At 39.2% G+C, this 20,948-nt stretch overlaps 1 protein-coding gene across 2 annotated transcripts in view; it reads left to right on the top strand.

Annotated features, from left to right (window-relative positions):
* The window catches only part of LOC131034555 (U4/U6 small nuclear ribonucleoprotein Prp31 homolog), a 30,493-nt gene that overhangs the window by 7,698 nt on the left and 1,847 nt on the right, over window positions 1–20,948 (top strand). For both annotated transcript variants that reach the window (XM_057966067.2, XM_057966066.2), the window contains exons 4-6: window positions 3,969–4,861; window positions 4,969–5,039; window positions 5,277–5,379. In XM_057966067.2, the coding sequence (XP_057822050.1) occupies window positions 3,969–4,861; window positions 4,969–5,039; window positions 5,277–5,379 (1,067 nt within the window). The remainder of the gene's footprint in view (window positions 1–3,968; window positions 4,862–4,968; window positions 5,040–5,276; window positions 5,380–20,948) is intronic.

Below are 20,948 nucleotides of genomic sequence, written 5' to 3'. Positions count from 1 at the left end.
CTGTCATAAGCTTTCTCAAAATCTAACAAGATCATTGCCACATTTTGCCCATCCTCCCTAGCCCAATTCATGGCCTCCCAACTGGTAATCAGGTTTTCCAAAATATATCTGCCTTTTATGAAGCCAGTCTGAGTCAGAGAGATAATCTTCCCCAAGATTCCAGATAATCTTCTAGCCAAATTTTTTGCAATAATCTTATAGAACAAGTTAAGGAGTGTAATTGGTCTCCAATTTTTGACTAGAGTCCTATCCCCGTCGTTAGGAAGTGGTTTAATAATACCCATATTAATGTCCTTCCCCAAAGAACCCTGAGTGTAGGCAGCTTGATAGAGTTCTAGTATTTCCAAGCTAATCCACATTAAATTCTTCTTTTAAAATTCTGCAGGCAATCCATCAAGACCGGGAGATTTGTTATTTGCCATATACATAATACTATCATCAATCTCTTGTATGCTGATCTCCTTTTCAAGGTTCTCAATATCCTCTTCTGATAATTTTTTGGGAATCAGGTGCAGACATTTCACTAATAAGGCATCATTATCCCTACAATGTTCTGACGTAAAAAGACCCCTGTAGAATTCACTAAATGCTTTTATAATATCATTGGGATATTTGGATAGAGCCCCATTAATCTGCATTTCTTCGATCCGCTCCCTTTTCTGCTTGCTTCTGATAAGGTTAAAGAAATAGTTCGTTCCCTAATCACCTTCTTTCAGCCAAGTCATTTTAGCTCTTACTTTTTGCCCCTGGAATTTATAGTTCTGCATCTTTCGAAGCCTCATTATCACATCAACAAGCTCCTTTTCTAGCTCAAGATTTTGCCCCTCAACCTGCAACTTCTGCTCAATAGCGTTTAACCTAGTTTGTAAGGCATCTTCTAATCTGTTTGTGTCAAAAGCTTTCTTTTCTCCCACTAGCTGAAATATCTTCCTCCATACTTGAGTTAAGGAATTCAACCTCTCAATAGGGCTCTTGTCCTCATTACAGAATTTAGAGAGGCAAGCAGCCATCCTCAGAGCACTCAGATTATCTTCATCATGTAGAAGTGAGGTATTCAGCTTAAATAAATTCTTATTCTTTCTTCTCCTAATCTCGGTGTGTCTAGAGTCCAAATTAATACATGCTGAAATGGGGGAATGATCAGATATAGCCACCAATGCAACATTGATTGGGCTTTCACCAATAGGGTGCTGGAATGTGAAAGCAAGGGAATCAACATAGATTCTGTCGAGCCTATGATAGATTCTAAGCCTGTTGGATTGGTTGTTACACCAAGTCTACCATATCCTAGATAGGATACTTTTCTTATTCTCCAGTGGGTCTACTAAATTGAGTTTCCTTTTGACTTTAGCCTAGAAAAATTGCTCATTTACTTTTCCAGCTAGTTATCATACCTCCCAGTTTATCATCTCTGTTTTTGAGCATATTAAAATCCCCAATTAGGCTCCAATGTGTCTTGGGAAGCAAAGAGGCCAACCAGTCCCATAAGGTAGCTTGTTTGCTGTAATCATTTGGGGCATATATAGCACATATACCAAAATGCTTGTCTAAATATTGTATAGTAACCCAACAAACTCTATTACATGGAGAGCATCCTGAAGACACAATTTTATCCTTCCATTTGGGGCTCACCAATAATGCCACTCCACCCTTACCTCTCTGATGATCAGTAATGAAACAAGAAGTCCGATTCCAGATAAAATTCATGGTGTTTGATGCCTGAAAGCCAACCACCTTAATTTCTTGAAGGCATATAACATCTTTATATTTTAGCTTCCTACACCAATCTCTAACAAATGTTTCCTGGCACTCATCTCTAAGCCTGTCCTATTCCAGCTTGCAATGTTTATCATCATTTTAAGATTCAGATTGGGGGGTTTTTTGGTTCAAGCATAGCCTGTTAAAACATGGGGGGATCTCACCTCCTTTCTTAGGAGGCTATTTGTCTGAATCTGAACTAAACAAGGATTTTCTATCCATCAACTTCCTCTTCTTCTCTGAAGAGGTTTTCCTCCATCAACGACATCAGTCCCATCCTTTTGATAATTGGGGGTACTTAATATTATCTCCTTTCCAGATGTAAAGAAGCAATCCATATGATGGGGAGGTTCACTCATTCTTCTGATCTCACTAGCCTTAGGCTGAATAGATTCTAGAACTAATTGTTGTGCATTCTTAACTCTGACATCATAATTGCTTGATTCCTTCAATTGGGGAAAGACTTGAGGTCCATTATCTTTCTTTTTAGAGGCCGGGATAACCTTCAACTCCTTCTCAAAGAGGGGATTACCTAAGGAGATTTTAAGATTCTCCCCAAAAATAGACCATCCCCACTCACCCAAAGACCTATCACTCTGTTTATCATTAGAAATGTCTCGACTATTAGCAGTCATTGTACAAACTTCATCATTAGAAGAGTCAGAATTAACATTATTTACAGAATTGGGCTTATTAGGTTCAGGAGCATTCGAGGGCTTCATGACCTCGAAAGCCCTATTATTTACATTTTTCAACAGCAGGCACTCCTTTCTAGTGTGTCCATTTCTTTTACAATGGAAACAAGCATTCAAGTTACCTAAAATTTCCAAATCCCAGACCAGAGTGTCCTCAAAGTTCACAGAGACTTTATCTGGGATAATGGTAGCCGGGTCAAGAGCAATTAGGACTCTAGCATTCAAGTGAGGGAGAGTCACCCTCGATTCTTCAACTTGTAACACATTCCCCAAGGGTTTTAACAATTGCAGCAGAAAGGGCCAATATTCAGTTGTGACTCCATGAATCTCTAACCAGTTAGGGGAGGACCTAGCAATAACTTGCTCCAAGTTACCATTAGGGGACCACGGAAAAGCCCTAAACAACGACTGACCCACATTCCAATAATCTTTCTTAAGAACACGTTCTTGCATACTGTGATTCTTCAAAATGAGAACAAATAATCCTTTATGCATCATTCTAGAAAAATTCATATATATACCTTATTTTTTCCCCCAAACAATACAAATCCAATCATCAAAATTTTTTCTTGATGGCAAAGAATTTCCATCCATACAGACAAAGAAAATTGCCACATTTTTTAATCTAGTCTGTTCACTTCTAATAGCCTTAACCATATCATCATTTGGGGTGAGCACGAGGACAATAGGGCCAGAGGGGGGAGTCTTACCGTTACTTTCTCCTCCAGGATCTCCACCTTCGACGTTCCCTCCATCTCTATCTCCATGTCCTTCGACCCCCAATAGTCCTCCATATTCCCGATCGGAGATTCGCAGGAATCTTCCATGAAACACCGCAGAGGAAGGGCACACTGTTTTACTGTCGTCTGCTGAGAGCACAGCCTTGTATGATGGTTTTTGAAGATTATTATTATTCTCAGTCTGTTCTGGGGGTTTATCTTCGTCCATCGAATCATTATTAATTCCCTTAGCTCCTGCAAGGCCCTTCCATCAATGTGCCACGAGCGGGACAAGCTTAAGGTACCGAGTCTTGTGGCCGAACCCCAGGCCAAAGGGAATAAGGATAGAACCAGGACTAAACTCATACAAGATAAAAACAACACACACATACGAGGGATGAACACCAACCAAGGCAATAAAACAATAAAGGCAAACGAAAAACCAGCCAAGCAAAAACAAGACAACAAGCAAATGTGGCCAAAGGAACACGAAGCAGAACAACCAAGTTGCATGCACAGGCTCCGAGGAAGATGAGGTGGCCTTTCATCTCCCTCCAGGGGACCACCAAATATCTATAATTCTATCTTTTCATCTAATATATTCACAATAATGCCTCAAGAAAAATATTGCTATGCATTTAGTTTCAAGTAAACCAATTACAAAAATATGAAATTTTATAGAAGGGCTCTACAAAATCTCTGGTTGCAGCTTTGTGGAAATCAATTATTTAAACCTTTGGTCTGTGGATATCTGTTCATGCAAAACTAATCATGGTTGATGTTTTTTGATTTTCAGAAAATTGAAGAAGCTTTGCAAAAGGGATATGATATTCCAAGTAGTGGGATAGTGTTAGAAGATGAACCAGAGTATCAGCTGATTGTTGATTGTAATGCTTTGTCAGTTGATATTGAGAACGAAATTGTTATCATTCACAACTTCATTCGGGACCGTTACAGGTTGAAGTTTCCTGAGTTAGAATCTCTCGTACACCATCCAATTGATTATGCCCGAGTTGTAAAGAAAATTGGAAATGAGATTGACCTAACCCTGGTTGATCTTGAGGGTCTTTTACCTTCTGCAATTATTATGGTTGTTTCTGTCACAGCATCTACTACTAGTGGGAAGCCTCTGTCAGAGGAAAACCTTCAGAAAACATTGGATGCTTGTGACAGAGCTCTTACTCTTGATGTGGCAAAAAAGAAGGTTTTGGATTTTGTGGAGAGTAGGATGGGATACATCGCCCCCAATTTGTCTGCCATTGTGGGTAGTGCAGTAGCAGCAAAACTGATGGGCACAGCTGGAGGTCTCTCTTCATTGGCTAAAATGCCTGCTTGTAATGTGCAACTACTAGGTGCAAAGAAAAAGAATTTGGCAGGATTTTCCACAGCAACTTCTCAATTCCGTGTAGGTTATCTTGAACAAACAGAGATTTTCCAAAGCACGCCACCTTCTTTAAGAATACGTGCATGTCGATTATTGGCTGCAAAGTCCACACTCGCAGCTCGAGTAGATTCATCAAGAGCTGACCTCACTGGAAAAGCTGGTCGAAATCTACGAGAGGAAATACGTAAGAAAATTGAGAAGTGGCAGGAACCACCTCCTGCAAAACAACCTAAGCCTCTGCCAGTTCCAGACTCTGAACCCAAGAAGAAGCGAGGTGGGCGAAGGCTGCGTAAATTTAAAGAAAGGTATCTTAAATCTATTAGCAAGCATTAAGCAGCCAAGTTTTTTCTAACTATTTGATGAGGAAAATATTGGTGTAAAATGAGAATTATTAATTCTTATTGCATCCCAGATATGCTGTAACAGACATGCGAAAGCTTGCAAATAGGATGCAATTTGGTATACCTGAAGAAAGCTCTTTAGGTAAGACATTAGAATGCCTTTGTATGAAAATGCACACAAGGATTCTCTTTTATTTTCTTAATTTACAATCAGTTTAAATTCTTGCAAGGGTTGATTTATTTTTGAGATATGATTTATAATTTGCATGTAAATGATATTATTCATAGCTTTGCATTTGAACTATTAGCTACTCTTCGACCTTAATAAGAGAATGTTTTTGCTTATAGTTATGGTATTTTCTTTCCTTTTGAACAACAGGAGATGGTTTGGGAGAAGGATATGGTATGCTAGGGCAGGCTGGAAGTGGGAAACTACGAGTATCAGTTGGGCAAAACAAGTTTTCAGCTAAAGTGGCCAAAAGGTTTTTAGACATGCACTCAAAACATTCATTCCTGCTTCATGTTTTTTGAATGAGCTGTATTTAAAATCTTAAATAGAAGTTATAGACTTATATCTTATCATGCACAGGGATGTGTTCCTGGGGTTTTTCTGGTCGTCCCTGTGTTGACGTGTATTTTGTACACAATCATACACAGAATAAAATACCAATAGGCATCTTATCCTCTCTTGAGAAAATAGTCTCTAACTGCTGAAGATTCGCGTAAAGGATCAGTTAGGTAGACTCCAAGGTTCTTTTAGTAGGGTCTCTACGTGTGGACAAGCTTTTTTAGTGGTATGATGTGATTTGCTGTTTCCTCCAAGGGGTCTTACGCATTCTAAAGCTCGAAGATTTTACTAAACTAAAAGGAACTTTCAAAAAATAGCAAAAAGATAGGGTTTAAAGAGGTCTAATCTAGCCTAACCCTATGAATGACTTAGTATAGACGAGATTTGGCAAGACTCAACCAACTTCAATTTTGCCATAAGATAACAACTCAATTGAAATTAGTGCGATCTTCTAAGGTAATATAATGGTATTCAATGCATCAAAGATCAAGGACACTACTACGAAGGTACATATCCAAGACACAATGATAATTGAAGATTAAGGACTCAAAATGTTCTCCAGTCGACCACACAAGGCGTTCCTACAATCAGCAAGAAGCTAGTGGTTTGGATTACGAATCCTACCAAATATCAAATCTCACACTTAGTCTTTCAAATTAACAAACTACTTCGATTGAGCACGATTCAAGTGTATCAAACAACCATGAAGATAACTCAAGAAATTTGCAACAAAACACCATAACTTCAATATTTTATTGATTTCCAAGTCATCATGTACAACAATTGCTCGAATTTCTCTCTTCAAGACTCAATCTTGCTACAAAATAAAATTGCTTCTAACTCTAATCTCTCTTACATCAACTATTGACTATTATCTGACTATTATTCTATTACACTATTATATATTGAAATGAAAAATGGGGGTATAAATAGCATCCCCAGTTACAATGAAAGGTCCAGATTGAAAGTAAATCAACGGACAAGATCATGACACCTAAACCCTAATTAGGGTTTGTTACAAATGACCTCCTTTTTACTGAACAATATTAAATACATAGCCAAATATTAAATTTGGCACAAAAACCTAGGAGGTATCAACCAATGAGAAATAAGATGTCATGTCATCTGTAACAACCTTTCATCTAGAATCTTATTCCCTTTCCAATTCTCTTTCTTAGCATATGCAATGAATTTTGTCACGATTCCTTCGATTTCTGTGATTGGAATCTCGGGAAGATTCTTGATACTCTCTTCTAAGTGGATGACCTGATCGAATGCATCTAGAAGAGCTGCGTCCCAAGTAGGTTCAAGTTCCTTCGTTCTATCAATCAGGAGCATGGTGGCATACATCTGATCATACTGTTCATCTGTAACATCTGCGTCCTTGCGAAAGATGATCTTGATTCTATCCTCAAATTCTTGCATATCCACATCTGTCTCGACCTCGATCCTTCTGCCAAGAATGGTACGAAGTACCTCAAATACTCTGTCCTGGATCGGATTGATCACCTCCTCAACTTGACCACATCTAACATTGATGTCCTCGAAGAGAACACTCTTTATATGGAGTAAGGTTGACCACTGAAATAAACTGTGAGAATCACCTTCCAAGATCCTCTCCTGTGCTAAAATTCTTCTGGATGTATGTCTTATTACTTTCAAGACAGGGATGATAACGTCCTTGGTATGGGCAAATGCAGCTACTGTTACCATCAATCTGTGGATTATCTCAAGAACTTGGATAGCCTGATGAATAATCTTCGTCATCCTTGTAACAAACTCTATGGCCACTGTATGAGATCTATCCATCCAACTACATGTACGCTGGACCAGGTTCCTGAATCTCTCTGCTTCATTGATCGATTGAAGGGGCAATGCCTGCACTGGTGATCTAACTGGATCCTGACGTCCCAAAGGTTCATTGATGTGACTGAAATATGTCCTCCATGCACCGACCTCTCTCTCAAGCTTTCTATTCTTTTCCACTTCTTCTCTAAGCTTGTCCTTCAATGCCTCAAATGTGTCGGTGGCATCATCTAAAGTCTGCTCTGCTGTGGATGGTCCTAACTCAAAAGTCTGTATATCATATTCCTCTGCTAGGATCTCACCCTCATATTTGTCTGCTGCCGGTGTAGCTATCTGCAGTTTTCTGGATCCAGTCTCATCTCAAATCATCTTGGACATCTTGGTAGCCTTCTTCTTTTCTGTTACTTCATGTGAGCGTCCAACAAGGCTCTCTAAATCAATTGCATTGTCCTCGTCCTCTACTACGATCACCTTAGTCAATCTTTCCTTCAACCAATCTGGGATATTCGATCTTGTCTCTTGAACTTGAATCTCTTTATGTACTATTTCTTCTTGTCTGGGAGGAGATGTCATTTCATTATCTTCATCTAAATCATAGTCTTGGAGAGATCCATCTGATGAAACATGCCGTGCCTGTCCTTCCTTCTGCCTGTCATTCTGTACCATAGACTCCATGGACTCTTCTACTTGAATTGTTCTATTCTCTGATCTAGAAGAAGTACCTGGTGCTTGATCTTTGTTGGCCCCTTGCTTTCTCTTGGAAGACTCTTTCTTTTCTGACCTTTCCTTTCTCTTCGAACCTCTCGGATGGAGATTGCCCTCACTGGCACATCGAAGGTTACCTTCACCTGAATTCCTAGGATTAGGATTGCCTTCACTCACACTGGCTCCACCTTCGGCTGATTTTTCTTCCAAAGTGAAAGACATAGCTATGCCTTGTTCTCTCAACTTCTGATGCTGAACGTCTACCCATCTGCGAGTACAAGACAAGACTGGTGCCATCAAAGCATCTAAATCCACGACCTCGGGCTCATTCCAATCCAACCTTATTGTTTTGCTTTCTCTATCATAGGAAGACTGGATATGCCTGCCATTGTCCTGAGCTTGGTCGGCCACTCTGTAAATCCTGCATTTCCTGATGAAATCCAAAGGCAATCTAGAATGTATCTTTCGTTTCACTTCAAGATCATCTAGGAGGTTCATCATAAAATCCTCAATTTGATGCTCATGTCTAAATCTTCTACCGACCGTCTCCTCTAAATGTCCATGTGGATCAAAGCTATTTCTCCAAGCAAAAGATGAAAAAGAATACAAGGCTAACTCCTTCTCTGCGTCATCCATGGCTAAGACATTAGGACATACCTCAACTGAATTACCCAAAATAATAGGTACCTGAACTCCATTCTGATGTCTGTGTCTGAATGCCTTCACATATGCTGCCAACTGCCTTGTTACCTCAAGTAACACAATTCTGTCTGTCGGATACCTCGGCAACATGTATGGAGGTAAAGGACATCTATGCACTCTAATGTAAGTGAATTTGGGAAACTGAATGAACCAAGCACCGTACCTCTTGATGAATTCCTGGGCATCCTGAGATAATCTATTGTGAATCCCACCTTGCAACGTCCTTGTGATGTTCATCGTGAAAGTATCATTAACTAACTTGTAGTTTTTCCCTGGCGGATGATGCAAGTAGGTATAGGATTCACAAGCTCTGACCTCACCGGGTCCTCTTCCAATCACTCCTCTGTGAGGTAGTCCTGCGTACTCAACACTCCTGATCAAAGCATAGATGACGTATGAACTCATGTGGAAGGACTTAGTAGCCCTGAGTCTCCTCAACTGTACGTCTAAGCAATGGCTAATTATCCTAGCCCAATGTATCGTACCCTTTCCTTGAACAATCACCTGGATGAAGTAAAACATCCACTTCTCAAAATAGAAGGCATGAGGTGCTCCTGTAACTCGGTTGAGCATAGTAATCAAATCTCTGTATTCCTCCTGGAAATCAATCCGGTGCGGTGTGTTCGGTACCTTGCTTAGACGGGGACGACTCTTGAGTAGCCAGTTCTTGTTGATTATGCTTAGGCAAGCATCTGGATCATCATCGTACACTGATCTGGCTCCTTCAATGCTCTTATATATCATGTCCCTGTGCTCTGGAAGATGGAAAGCTTCACTTATAGCTTCCTCTGAAAGGTACGCCAAAGTGTTTCCCTCATTGGACACAATTGTCCTGGACTGTGGATTGTAGTGACGGGCACACTCGATCATCAACTCGTGGCACTGAATAGCTGGAGAAAAACCGGCCGCCTTGATGATGCCACTCTCTATTATTCTCCGGGCGACAGGTGATGGCTTGCCAATGTAAGGGACCTCTCGAAACTTCTTCGTGCTAAAGTTCCCCAAGTTTGTATCTCCAATGTTGCTCCACTTCGACACGATCTTGGTCTCCACTTCTTCGGTCCTCTGATCTTCTTTCATGAGAGCTGAGCGACTGGTGGATGCTCCCGCCTTCGGGGTCGCCATACCTACACAACATTTCATTGTAAGGACTAGATTTTGCAATAAATAACATAGATTAGAGAGAGAATTTTTTAGGAAACGTCATGATAAGTCTCTAGAGTTATCATTTCCTAAAAAACAACGATGATTGAGCTAAGAGATTCAAAATTCAAAACTTTAAAATTTAAAATATGACGATCAACAAATAAAACAATAAAAATCAAATCGCCATACCTCAATAGAGAGCTAACTCTAGAATGCAAAAAGACAAAATTCGCCTAGGCCAAATTGAGGTATAAATGATCTTCAAAGTTATCCTCAAAAGATCAACTTCGCCACCTTTGGATTGAACGTGATCTTCAAATATCGCCTCTGGTGTGGTCTTCAAATTCGCTCAAATGAAGTATCGCACCACCTTTGATGTAATAGCGCCACCTTGGATTTGAATGGAATTCGCACCCCACACTTCGCACTATCTTCGTTTTCCTCAATTCGCATGTAGAAGGATAAAATAATGATGTGAAAATAATAGTTTTCACCCCCCTATATATAGCGCTTGCACCTCAGTTCATCCCTTAGGCCGACTTGGAGATAGAACAATTTTTTAAAATGATTCTTTAATTAAATAGCAGGGCCGACCTCCATATATGAGCGCTCCAATTCGATTTATTTATTAATTAATTAATGATTAATTAAATGCCTTTCGTTTTAATTTATAAATTTCGATTTTTTAATAAAGGCAAAATAATTAATAAATGATCAACGCCATATTAAATGCTAATTTAAATAGGATTTTCAATTTTATCGAACTTAGCATTTAAGGAAAATTTGAAATGTTTATTTGGCGCCAAAATTGTGAAAACGAAAGGGACGTACCTCATCGCCCTGGTCCCTTGGAGAGGGACAGGAGCGATCCATGATTTTGTCATGTTTTCAACGTTCATCTCCTTCCTTTCCACGTTCAATATCAATCATTTTGATGGGTCCTTCGAATTTGATTGCCTTGCATGTGCGCATAAGTGCCTTTGGGTGTTCATCGCCCTGGTCCTTGCCCAAAGGACAGGAGCGATCTCCATGTTTTCACGTAGACCTCGCATTTTTGATCTTCGATCCTTCATTGTAGAGCGAATAACATCTTTGTTCGTTCCTTCTATGCTCGTTCCATTTGTTTGCATGTGGTGTTTGGACATTTAGAGGGATCATCGCCCTTGTCCCTTGGAGAGGGACAGGAGCGATCCATGTCTTTCTCCATAATCTTAGCAACTTTAAACTTCAATCTTCGTTGTGATGTCTTCCAAACGCCGTCCTTTACCTTGTTCATCCTCGCCTTGCCTTGACTGTGAAGGATTATGAGTGCTTTTGATGGGATCGCCTTGGTCCTTGTCCAAAGGACAGGAGCGATGTGAGCTTTTTAGCATGTTTGACGATGTTTGGACGTTCAAGACTCTTGCATGTGATCTTCAAACGATGTCTCGAACCTTGTATGATCTTGTGGAGTATTTGACTTGGCATGAACTCGAAACAAAACGAAGAATCCAAAGCAAATCGCCCTGGTCCCTTGGAGAGGGACAGGAGCGATATGGTCTCTATGTTTAATTTGATGATCATTTTACTTTCAAAATCCTTTTGTATCACCCTCTAATCATGCCATGGACCTTCTCCAATCTCGCAAAACTTTGACCTTACGTAAATCTTGCATGAAGTGGCCAATATATCCAACATCGCCCTGGTCCCTTCCTGAGGGACAGGAGCGAAGTTCATCATTATGTGCTTGTTCTTGTTTTTACCAACTTGCAATCATCTTCATTACGTGAAATGATGTCCTTTCGACCCTCTTGGTTGCTCGAAACTTGTTTGCCTTTTGAAATTTACGCCATTATAGAGATATCGCTCTGGTCCCTTCCTAAGGGACAGGAGCGATCTGGGTCTTAGAGTGTAAATCTCTTCATTGTGATGACCTTTAAGTGCTTGTGCTCGATGAAGATGTCTTGAAATGTCCTTGCCACCCTCGTTCCTTGTCTTAGAAGGTCTTGAACTTGGAGGAACGGCCTTGAACCACTGTATCGCCCTGGTCCCTTGGAGAGGGACAGGAGCGATCCATCCCTTGTGGCCTTCATTCCACTTTATCAGGTCCCAAATTTATATTCAATGGACTCGTCATGCTCTACCCCATTCATCCATGCCTTGATATCGTCTGCAACTTGGCAAGAAAATCAATTATAACAAAAATCGCTCTGGTCCCTTGGAGAGGGACAGGAGCGAACTAGGCCTTTTGGGACCCTTGTGGACGTTTAAAAATCTTCAATTTGTATTCAATGAGTTCATCTCACGCTCTTCCTTGCCTTTGGACGTAAACTTGTCTTGATTTTTGCCTGGATTTTGCCCAATGAAGGACATCGCTCTGGTCCCTGGGAGAGGGACGGGGGCTATAAGGTACTTCGCCCTGGTCCCTTGGAGAGGGACAGGAGCGAACTTTGCATTCTGGACCATTCTCCTTTGTGTTAGCACTTCAAATTATATTCATTTGGTAAAGCATCTTCCTTTGGACCTCTTCAAATCATCAAGTCAACGAAATCTCGCAAGGACAAGGCAAAATTTGATTTGTAGCTCCGGTCCTTCACTGAGGGACAGGAGCGATTTTCCTCCTGGAGGCGTTTCGGTGCTCATGAAAATCTTAAATTTATATTCAATGGAAAGATCTCGCCGTTCTCCATCACTTCCAATTTGAAATTCGTCTTGACTCTGCAGGAATAGTGAGATATTTGGAAATGAGCTCCCGTCCTTTACTGAGGGACAGGAGCGATTTTGCTCCTGCAGGCCAAAATAACATGATTTTTCACATTTTAACACTTCACAAGGCAAAAACAAATCATTTCCAATGCCCAGGATCAAAGATAAAAAAAAAAGTCAAAATTTAGTCAAAATATTCAATCGGACAAAAATTCACACTTCTCTCTCAACACTTAGACAAATTTAAGCTCTGCATCAACATTCCAATTGAACATTAAACCATTCTGGCGAATTCATTGCATTCAAAATTTGCATCCTAGAAAAGGAAGCTCAAAAGCTCTCAAAAACGACTGGATTTTGGCCCGAAAAGACAAAACTAAAAACCCTAAGGCTTGACCCTAAATCCAGACAACTAACTGACTAACAAAATCCTAAAAACGAAACGAAAGACAAGGGAAAAACGAGCAAAAAGAGGGGGTCCCCATTTGCGATGGGGCGATGTGTGAAATGGTCACAACACCCTGCCCCTGTGATGTTTCACTTTTTAGGGACCCAGGGGTGCATCAGAAATGTCCCCCGACTTTCCCCTATACCCGCCTATCCAGAAGTGGCCCCAAAACTGCTGTCAGCTGTCCCCAGAGAGCAGTCTCAGTTATAGAAAAACTCTTTCAAATGTTCTGAAATGAATTTGTGACCAATTTGGGGATGTTTTACAGTGTTCTATAATCCAACCACATTATTATTAAGGAATGGAACAATGAAATGTTGATTCCCTTATTAAAGCTATGTCCATACTGTTAATTTTAAGCAATTAGATGTTAATTTAAACAATTAGATTATAATCAGACTGTGAATAAACAGTAACAGCAATAAAACACAAGACACAAGACACCAATACCCTGGGAAAACCTCCCTCTTGGAGGTGAAAAACCCCCAGCCTTTAAATATGATATGTATTATCTCAAATGTAGACAATTTACAAGGCAATGACTTATCTCAAGTTGCTGTTCAAGATATCGGTGACGAATGCAGCCCTTCATTAATAGCAGATGATTAGGAGAAGCAGCAGATGTCTAGATCAGATTCGCACAAGAGACCTTATGAAGATCTTTGACAACTTCGCCTCAATCAACCTTGAAGAGTTTGCACAATCGCCTTATACAAGTTCGCATGAGGAAGGATCGCTGCTAGGAGAGCAGATAGCATTTGATAATGATGATTGACTAATGGCTTCATTTGCTGTTATATTTATATCCATCTTAGCGCCAACCCTCAAGTCGGCTTACATTGATTATCGAATTATATTATATTGTCATTGTAATTGCCTCCCACGTTACATTTGGGTCCAGCCCAATAACATATGTAATTGCCTTCCACGTTACATTTGTGTCCAGCCCAATAACATATTTAGTGTCACCACGTTACAAGTTACAATTAATTTTCTCCACGCTACATGATTGGGTCCAGCCCAAAATTCGATTTACATAATAGATAATACATGTGTATTTTAATTGTCATTGACAACATTAAAATACTAAGTTACCGGTTCGGGTTCGGGCACCGGTTCGGGTTCGAAGAACTCGGTATGCCAGTACGGCAAAATTTTGAAAAGGGGTTTGGGTTCGTTAGTACAAATACTTGTAAATTATATATATATATATATATATTTTGATATTTATGAAGCCTATAAGCATGAATTAAAATTTGCATGTCACATAGCATCATATAAACAACAAAACAAACATAAACTTGTAATCATAGCATCATGATCATACCATAATAGCATCATATACATCAAGTTTAATATCAAAATGACAAAATATTCAAGTATCATTGTTTCAACTTTCAACAATATAAACTTAAAGTTTAATTATCAAATGGATCATTTAATTCATCCTCCTCCTCCTCCTCCTCCTCCTCATTGACATTGACATTAGATGAGCCAATGCCACTTGCACTTACACTATAAGTTGGCTCAATTTCCGAGTCATCAAGTGTCAATGCAAGAAGCTGAGAAGCAGGAGCATCCAAATCAGTATGCTCTGGCTCTATATCCCACATCTTTGTTTCCCCTTGTGTGTAGTCATGTTGTTTGTGTGAAAGAAGACGTAGGTTGGAATGCACATAAACTAAATTCTCCGCTCTTTTTGATAGCAGCCTATTGCACTTTACTGAGTGGATGAAAGAGTATGTGCTCCAATTTCTTTCTGAAGCAAATGAACTAGCAACCTATGAAGACAAAGTAAACAATTAAAGTTATACATTAATAAAAATAAAATTACTAGCAACCTATGAAGACAAAGTAAACTATAAATAAACTAAAACTTGTAAATTTAAAATTTTAATTAATTAAACTTACTTGTGATAAAACTTTTATAGCGAGGGGTTGTAGGTGTTGGAAGCATGTGCCATGGAAGTACCACCAGCTATGAGCATCCTTCGTGGATCTATGACGAAGTGCATCAACACTTAGACCATTCCCATTTGTGAATTCTATGAACTCATTTGTAGCAACATCTTGCAAATCATCATAGGGATATAGTCTAAGAAATGCTGCCTTGTACCCATCAGATACTTCTAGATCTCTCCATGGTGGAATCCTTCTTGGTTTATCAAGAAACTGATTGCTATAGTACGTAGGTGTCAAGGCATAGGCAAGAAGGTGCAAAGGAGTGGTCATCTTATTCCACCTTTCTACAATAATTACTTCCAGTTCTTTGAAGAATTTCTCCTGAGGATCATTCTCTTTTTCATTTATAGTGACCTTTATTTTTTCAAGCATTGAGTCAATGCCATCATAAATCTGACCTATGCAAGGCCTATCCATGTCTGTATAGCGAATCATGCTCATGATGGGCTCAGTGATACTTAGGAGATATGTAACAAGATCCCACCATTTCTCATTCAATATTCTATCCCTAATTTTTTCTGCCCTCTCAGTGCTACTTTGCTTCCATACAGCCCAATTGGTGCTGATCACCATATTGCATAGTGCCACTCTAACTTTCACAAGTCGTCTTAAGACGATTGTGTTTGATGCAAAACGGGTCTCAGCAACCTGTAACACAAATTGATGCCAAATGATTAAAAAATAAAGCCAAACTTTAAAGAAGAATACACAATATAGCTTACACAATGATATTATGAACATTGAAATAAAAAAAAATCAGAAAATGTAAAATTAAATTACTATTTCACTTACCTTCAATAGCTCCAAATTCGAGTAGGTTCTAAAAATCCCTTGAGACATGTGGTTTGTGATGAACATCTGGATGTCCTCAACCTTTGCATACACATCTCTGATCCATTTTATGTTTTGCCCAATCCTTTGTAGCATAAGATTGAGTGAATGTACTGCACAAGGTGTCCAAAAGATGTGATCATAGCATTGCTCAACCAACAAACCAACAGCTCTACAATTTTTTGCATTGTCCGTTATGACTTGGGCGACATTGCGGGGTCCCACAGACTCAATGGCAGAGATGAGAATTTCTGCAATAAATTGGCCATCTTTTATTTGGCCCTCACAATCCACAACTCTCAAAAACATTGCCCTTTTAGGGGACACCGCTATGACATTGATCAAGGGACGGTTTTTAGCATCTTTCCACCCATTTGAAACAATTGTTACACCTGTCTCAACCCATGAATCCCTTATGGGTTTCAATGCATCTTCAACCCTCTTCACCTCTTTCTCCAATAATGTTCGACGTACCTTCTCATAACCAGGGCTCTTATACCCTCTTGGTGCCTCATTAACACTTTTTATCATTTGCTTCCAATATGGGGAGCGAACAACATTGAATGACAACCCATTTGCATAAATGCACCTTACTATATCTTGGTCAGCATTGTCTCTACTCTCATTTTGGAATGCGGTTTCTAAAGGCCCCTTTGTTCTTTTACGTGTCAAGGGTGGTTCACTTTGAGGTTCATTTGTGGCAAAGAAGGCGTGGTCTTCTACTACAATACTGGGATTAGAAGGGCCTTGCATTCCCTTTGTTTTCTTTGATGCGGTTTGGTTCAATCGACGGGCTTCCCTCTTTTCTGCCGCCTCATGCTCCCTAATATATTTCATCACTGTCTCATCTGTTATAGGTTTACCATTTTTTCCAGGGCATTTTTTGATGCCTCTTCCTTTTATTTCACACAAATGGCCTACCACCTGATAATATGAACTATTACGTTCAATATTACATCCATGGCATTTCCAACGGAATCCCCCACCTCCCAGAAGTTGTTTTATAATGTCCACATATTTCCATAAGGGAGAATTTGGATTATTTCTTTGTTTTGCAATTATTTGTTCATTGCCAATGGAGGAAGATGTAGATGCAATTCTAGTTCCTATGGCAAGAAATAATATAAACATATTCAAAAACAAAAACTAAATAATGAAAAAAAATTTCAAGTTTCATGTTTGACAATTTGTGAAACAAAAATAGTTGGAAAAAAATGTTTAAAAACCTACTTCTTGTAGCCAATGGAAGCTTGAAAATGTATGGAAATGATGCTGCAACACTTGTTGAAGCTTCAAAAATCAATCTTCAACTCCTCTTTGATCTTGGAAGCCAAATTTTGTTCACCCTTTCTTCAACCTGCTCTCATAAAACTTTTGTTTGCAACACAAATGAGGTGAAATGAGTCAATAAAATGTTTTAGAAGTCAATTTTAGGTTATAACTTTCACTTTTTACAAGGCGGAATTGAAAAAAAATAAAAATTTGCATTGTTTTTTGACTTTACGGGCCGCCCAGCCGCTCGGGTTCGATTGGGTCCGCTCGGGTTCGACCCCAGGTTCGACTGGTCGAACCCACTTTGGGTTTTTCGAACCCTGGTCGAACCCAGTTCGAACTGGACCCGTACCATGGACCCGATCGAACCCGGACCCGTACCAGGGGGGCCCAGAGGCGAACCCGGTAACCTAGTTAAAATACAATAGATAGGTATCCGAGCTAGCTACTATTTCAACACATACACCACAACCTGGCTTAAACTGTTATTCCTGTCACAGCCATAATACTACTAGTACTAATAATGCTTGTGAACATGAGGCCATCATGGCTGAAAGATGAAACCAATAAATTCTACAATATGGCAGAAAAAGTTCCATAAACCAGATTACAATGTTCATTTTTTAAAAAGAGGGGTAAAAATTTACTCATCAGAAGCAATCGGTACAAATCAGAAGAAACCAACAAGCCCAGCAAGGGGCCATAAACCAGGAAAGAAGACAACCCGCCAGTCAAAGTCCTCTAAAGGTCCCCAAATAACCTCACTTTTTTCCATAACTAAATCTTCTATCATCCAGGAATACTCCATGGACAAGTGTCCCCAATTCTCAGCACTCCACATCCCCATCTGCTTAGAAACCCATTTCGCCAAGCAATCTGCCACCTTGTTCCACTCTTGGGAAATGTGACAAAAGGTAACAGAGTCCAAAGAATCACTAAGGTTAGAAATCTGATTGATTACCAAGGCCAATTGCCAATTCACTCTACCCCACTGCTGCTTGTTCAACATATCAAATACAAATAGGCACAACCCCTTTTCAAAGCAAAAAGAATAGGTAAAGCTTCCATAAAGTTGTTAGTTTGTTGTCCTTTATACATAGAAAAGTAGAACAGGATAACCCTCAAATTGTCTCTACTGATACCACCAATCCCAACATGTCTAGGATTTCCTCTTGAAAAACATCAGTATTAATTTTCAACACTCCATGAGGATGGAGCGACCAACAACCATCCCAATGGATCTTCCTTTTGGCATTCCAACCCTGCTTAGGCAAGGAGAATCTCTTGCCACATTCAACCAGACCCAATTTTTGCACTACAACCAAATTCCTTGGATCCACGGGAGCAGGCAAATCACATTTTGCCTATTAGTTGTCTTTTGAAGAACACTAATAATTCTCATCTAAAGTTGATGAACTTGCATTTCTGTATCTTGGAAAATCTTGCAATTTCTCTAGTCATATTTGTCAAATAATCAAAGTGGGCCCACTACTCCAAGCAATATGAAGAATATAATTTTTAGCTGGGGCATTCCACAGATGACCCCAGAATTCAACTAAAAAAGAGACATGACTACAAGCCTGATTCCAAGCCCCCCACCAAAATTGCTAAATCTCCTTAGAAAAGGGACACTTCAAAAATAAATGCAAGGAGCATTCGTCACTGTTATTGCACAGAACATGTATAGGACCTTGAAATTCTCTTTTATGTAAATTCTCCCAAGTGAGGCATCTATTTTGCACAACCAGCCATGAGAAAAAAATGCATTTAGGCAAAGGAACTTGTTCCACACCTATTTCTATCAAGGAACACCAGTTCGCCCATAAATCTGCCTGTCCAATTCCTGATAACCTGAGGCAACTGAGAATCTGCCCTTCGGATCTGGGCCACAGGCAAGAACATCTCTCCCCAACGGTTATAATGTTTCCCTCTGTATTGTATACCAGATTTTGAGTTCATATACAGCTATAATTTGTGTGTGGTTAAAGTGGCTTTGTATAGATCTGAGTTGCACTGTTATGCCTTATTGAGTCATCAGTAATGGAATGCTACAGGGATCTAAATTTCAATGATATAATTGATATTGCTTTACCAAATTACAGTATACTGTGTTTGTCAGTTGTCTAAGCATTAAAAACCTTACTTCAAACATAGAGAGAGAGAGAGAGAGAGAGAGAGAGAGAGGGAGAGGGAGAGGGATACTAACTTAAGAAAATGCCCGCCATTTTGTAGTTATGCCTTTCAGTCCTTTGTTGTATATGCACATTAGCAATGAAAAGTAAAACTCAAAAGATAGCAATGAAATTTTGTTAATTTTTATGTCAACTTATGTGAATTCTCAGCTCAGCTCTAATATTATGTAATAAAGTTATATAATGAATATGATGACTGCCTTGTCATATGAATAGTTAATTACTTATGTTTTAAAAATTTACCTATTTTTGAATTGACATCCATCCCGTCCTTTGCTGTCCCAAAATGCATCCTTCTGTATGCAGGCAAGAACATCTCTCCCCAATGGTTATAATGTTTCCCTCTGTATTGTATACCAGATTTTGAGTTCATATACAGCTGTAATTTGTGTGTGGTTAAAGTGTCTTTGTATGGATCTGAGCTGCGCTGCTATGGCTCATTGAGTCATCAGTAATGGAGTGCTATAGGGATCTTAATTTCAATGATATTGCATTACCAAATTACAGTATACTGTGGTTGTCAGTTGTCTAAGCATTAAAAACCTCACTTCAAACAAAAGTGTGTGTGTGTGTGTGAGAGAGAGAGAGAGAGAGAGAGAGAGAGAGAGGGTTACTAACTAAAGAAAATTCTCAATTGAGAAATGTGATGAACCCTTGTTGGTTCAATACTTCAACCTGCTGTAATTTATTATTCCTTTTTTTTTGTGTTTTAAAATTAGAGATGGTCTTTCAGAAATAGACAGAAGTTGTAGAAGGGTTTCTTTAATTCTCAACACATTGAAAGAATAATGAAACTAATCAACCGAAGCAATAAACTGGAGAATTTAGAAGCATACCCGCAGGTCCTTAGCCAATTTATTGAATTAAAAGAATTCAATCAACAACTTACAAAGTTCTGATTTTTTATTCTGAAACAATTCAGATCTGCTCTTATTTAATACTAAGGGCACCCAAACTGTGGAAGATGGCGCCAATAAATGAGCAAGCTATGTGTTTGGGAAAAGAAACCTCCAAACCACAGAAAAATTAACAGAAAAACAGTAAATAGGAAACCTACAACAAATCTGCCTTGTAAGAAGCCAAATCTGCCCCAAATTAATTCAATTTGACTTCCGAATGAAGCCAACCAAACTGCAACAATTCGATTGATCTTTCACAATCTCAAAGCTACTGAATTCTGAAGAATGCACGCTCTCCAAAACAGGTCCAAACCCTAGCCGCCATAGCCAAGTGCTCAAAAGAAATGTCAAATGCGCAATATCAATGAATGAGGTTTAATTTCATCTTGGCTGCCTAAATACCCAAAAAGTACGATTTTTAGCAATTAGGTTTTTAAAAATCATAACTTGCTTCTAGCGTTCCCAACTTAACCCTAAAAGCAACGCCCAACTTAGGAGATATTAAATTTTCACTTAAATAAATTTGAGTGATGCACTTCGTGGTTTTATTTTATTATTTCATTAAAACATTAATTGCTTGTGGGAATCACTTAAAAATTCATATCTCCCTCATTATTGCTTAGAAACTGAATCTGTCAGAAGCTGTGGCCACAGTTTGCCATGCCAATGAAAATAGGACCATGTCTATTTTTAGCAGTTTTCCCCTAAAAATTAGGAAATCCTCATATAATGATAGAAACTGATTAAACGAAGACCAGAACTGAACTCAACACTGAACTAGAACAAATAGACAGACCACTCCTCAAGATATTGCATCACTGACCCCCTTATCCAT

Source organism: Cryptomeria japonica, chromosome 5 (assembly GCF_030272615.1).
Source record: "Cryptomeria japonica chromosome 5, Sugi_1.0, whole genome shotgun sequence".
In the NCBI taxonomy this organism is placed as follows: Eukaryota; Viridiplantae; Streptophyta; class Pinopsida; order Cupressales; family Cupressaceae; genus Cryptomeria; species Cryptomeria japonica.
The sequence above is the reverse complement of the archived record's forward strand: the minus strand, read 5'-3'. Positions and strand labels throughout refer to the sequence as shown.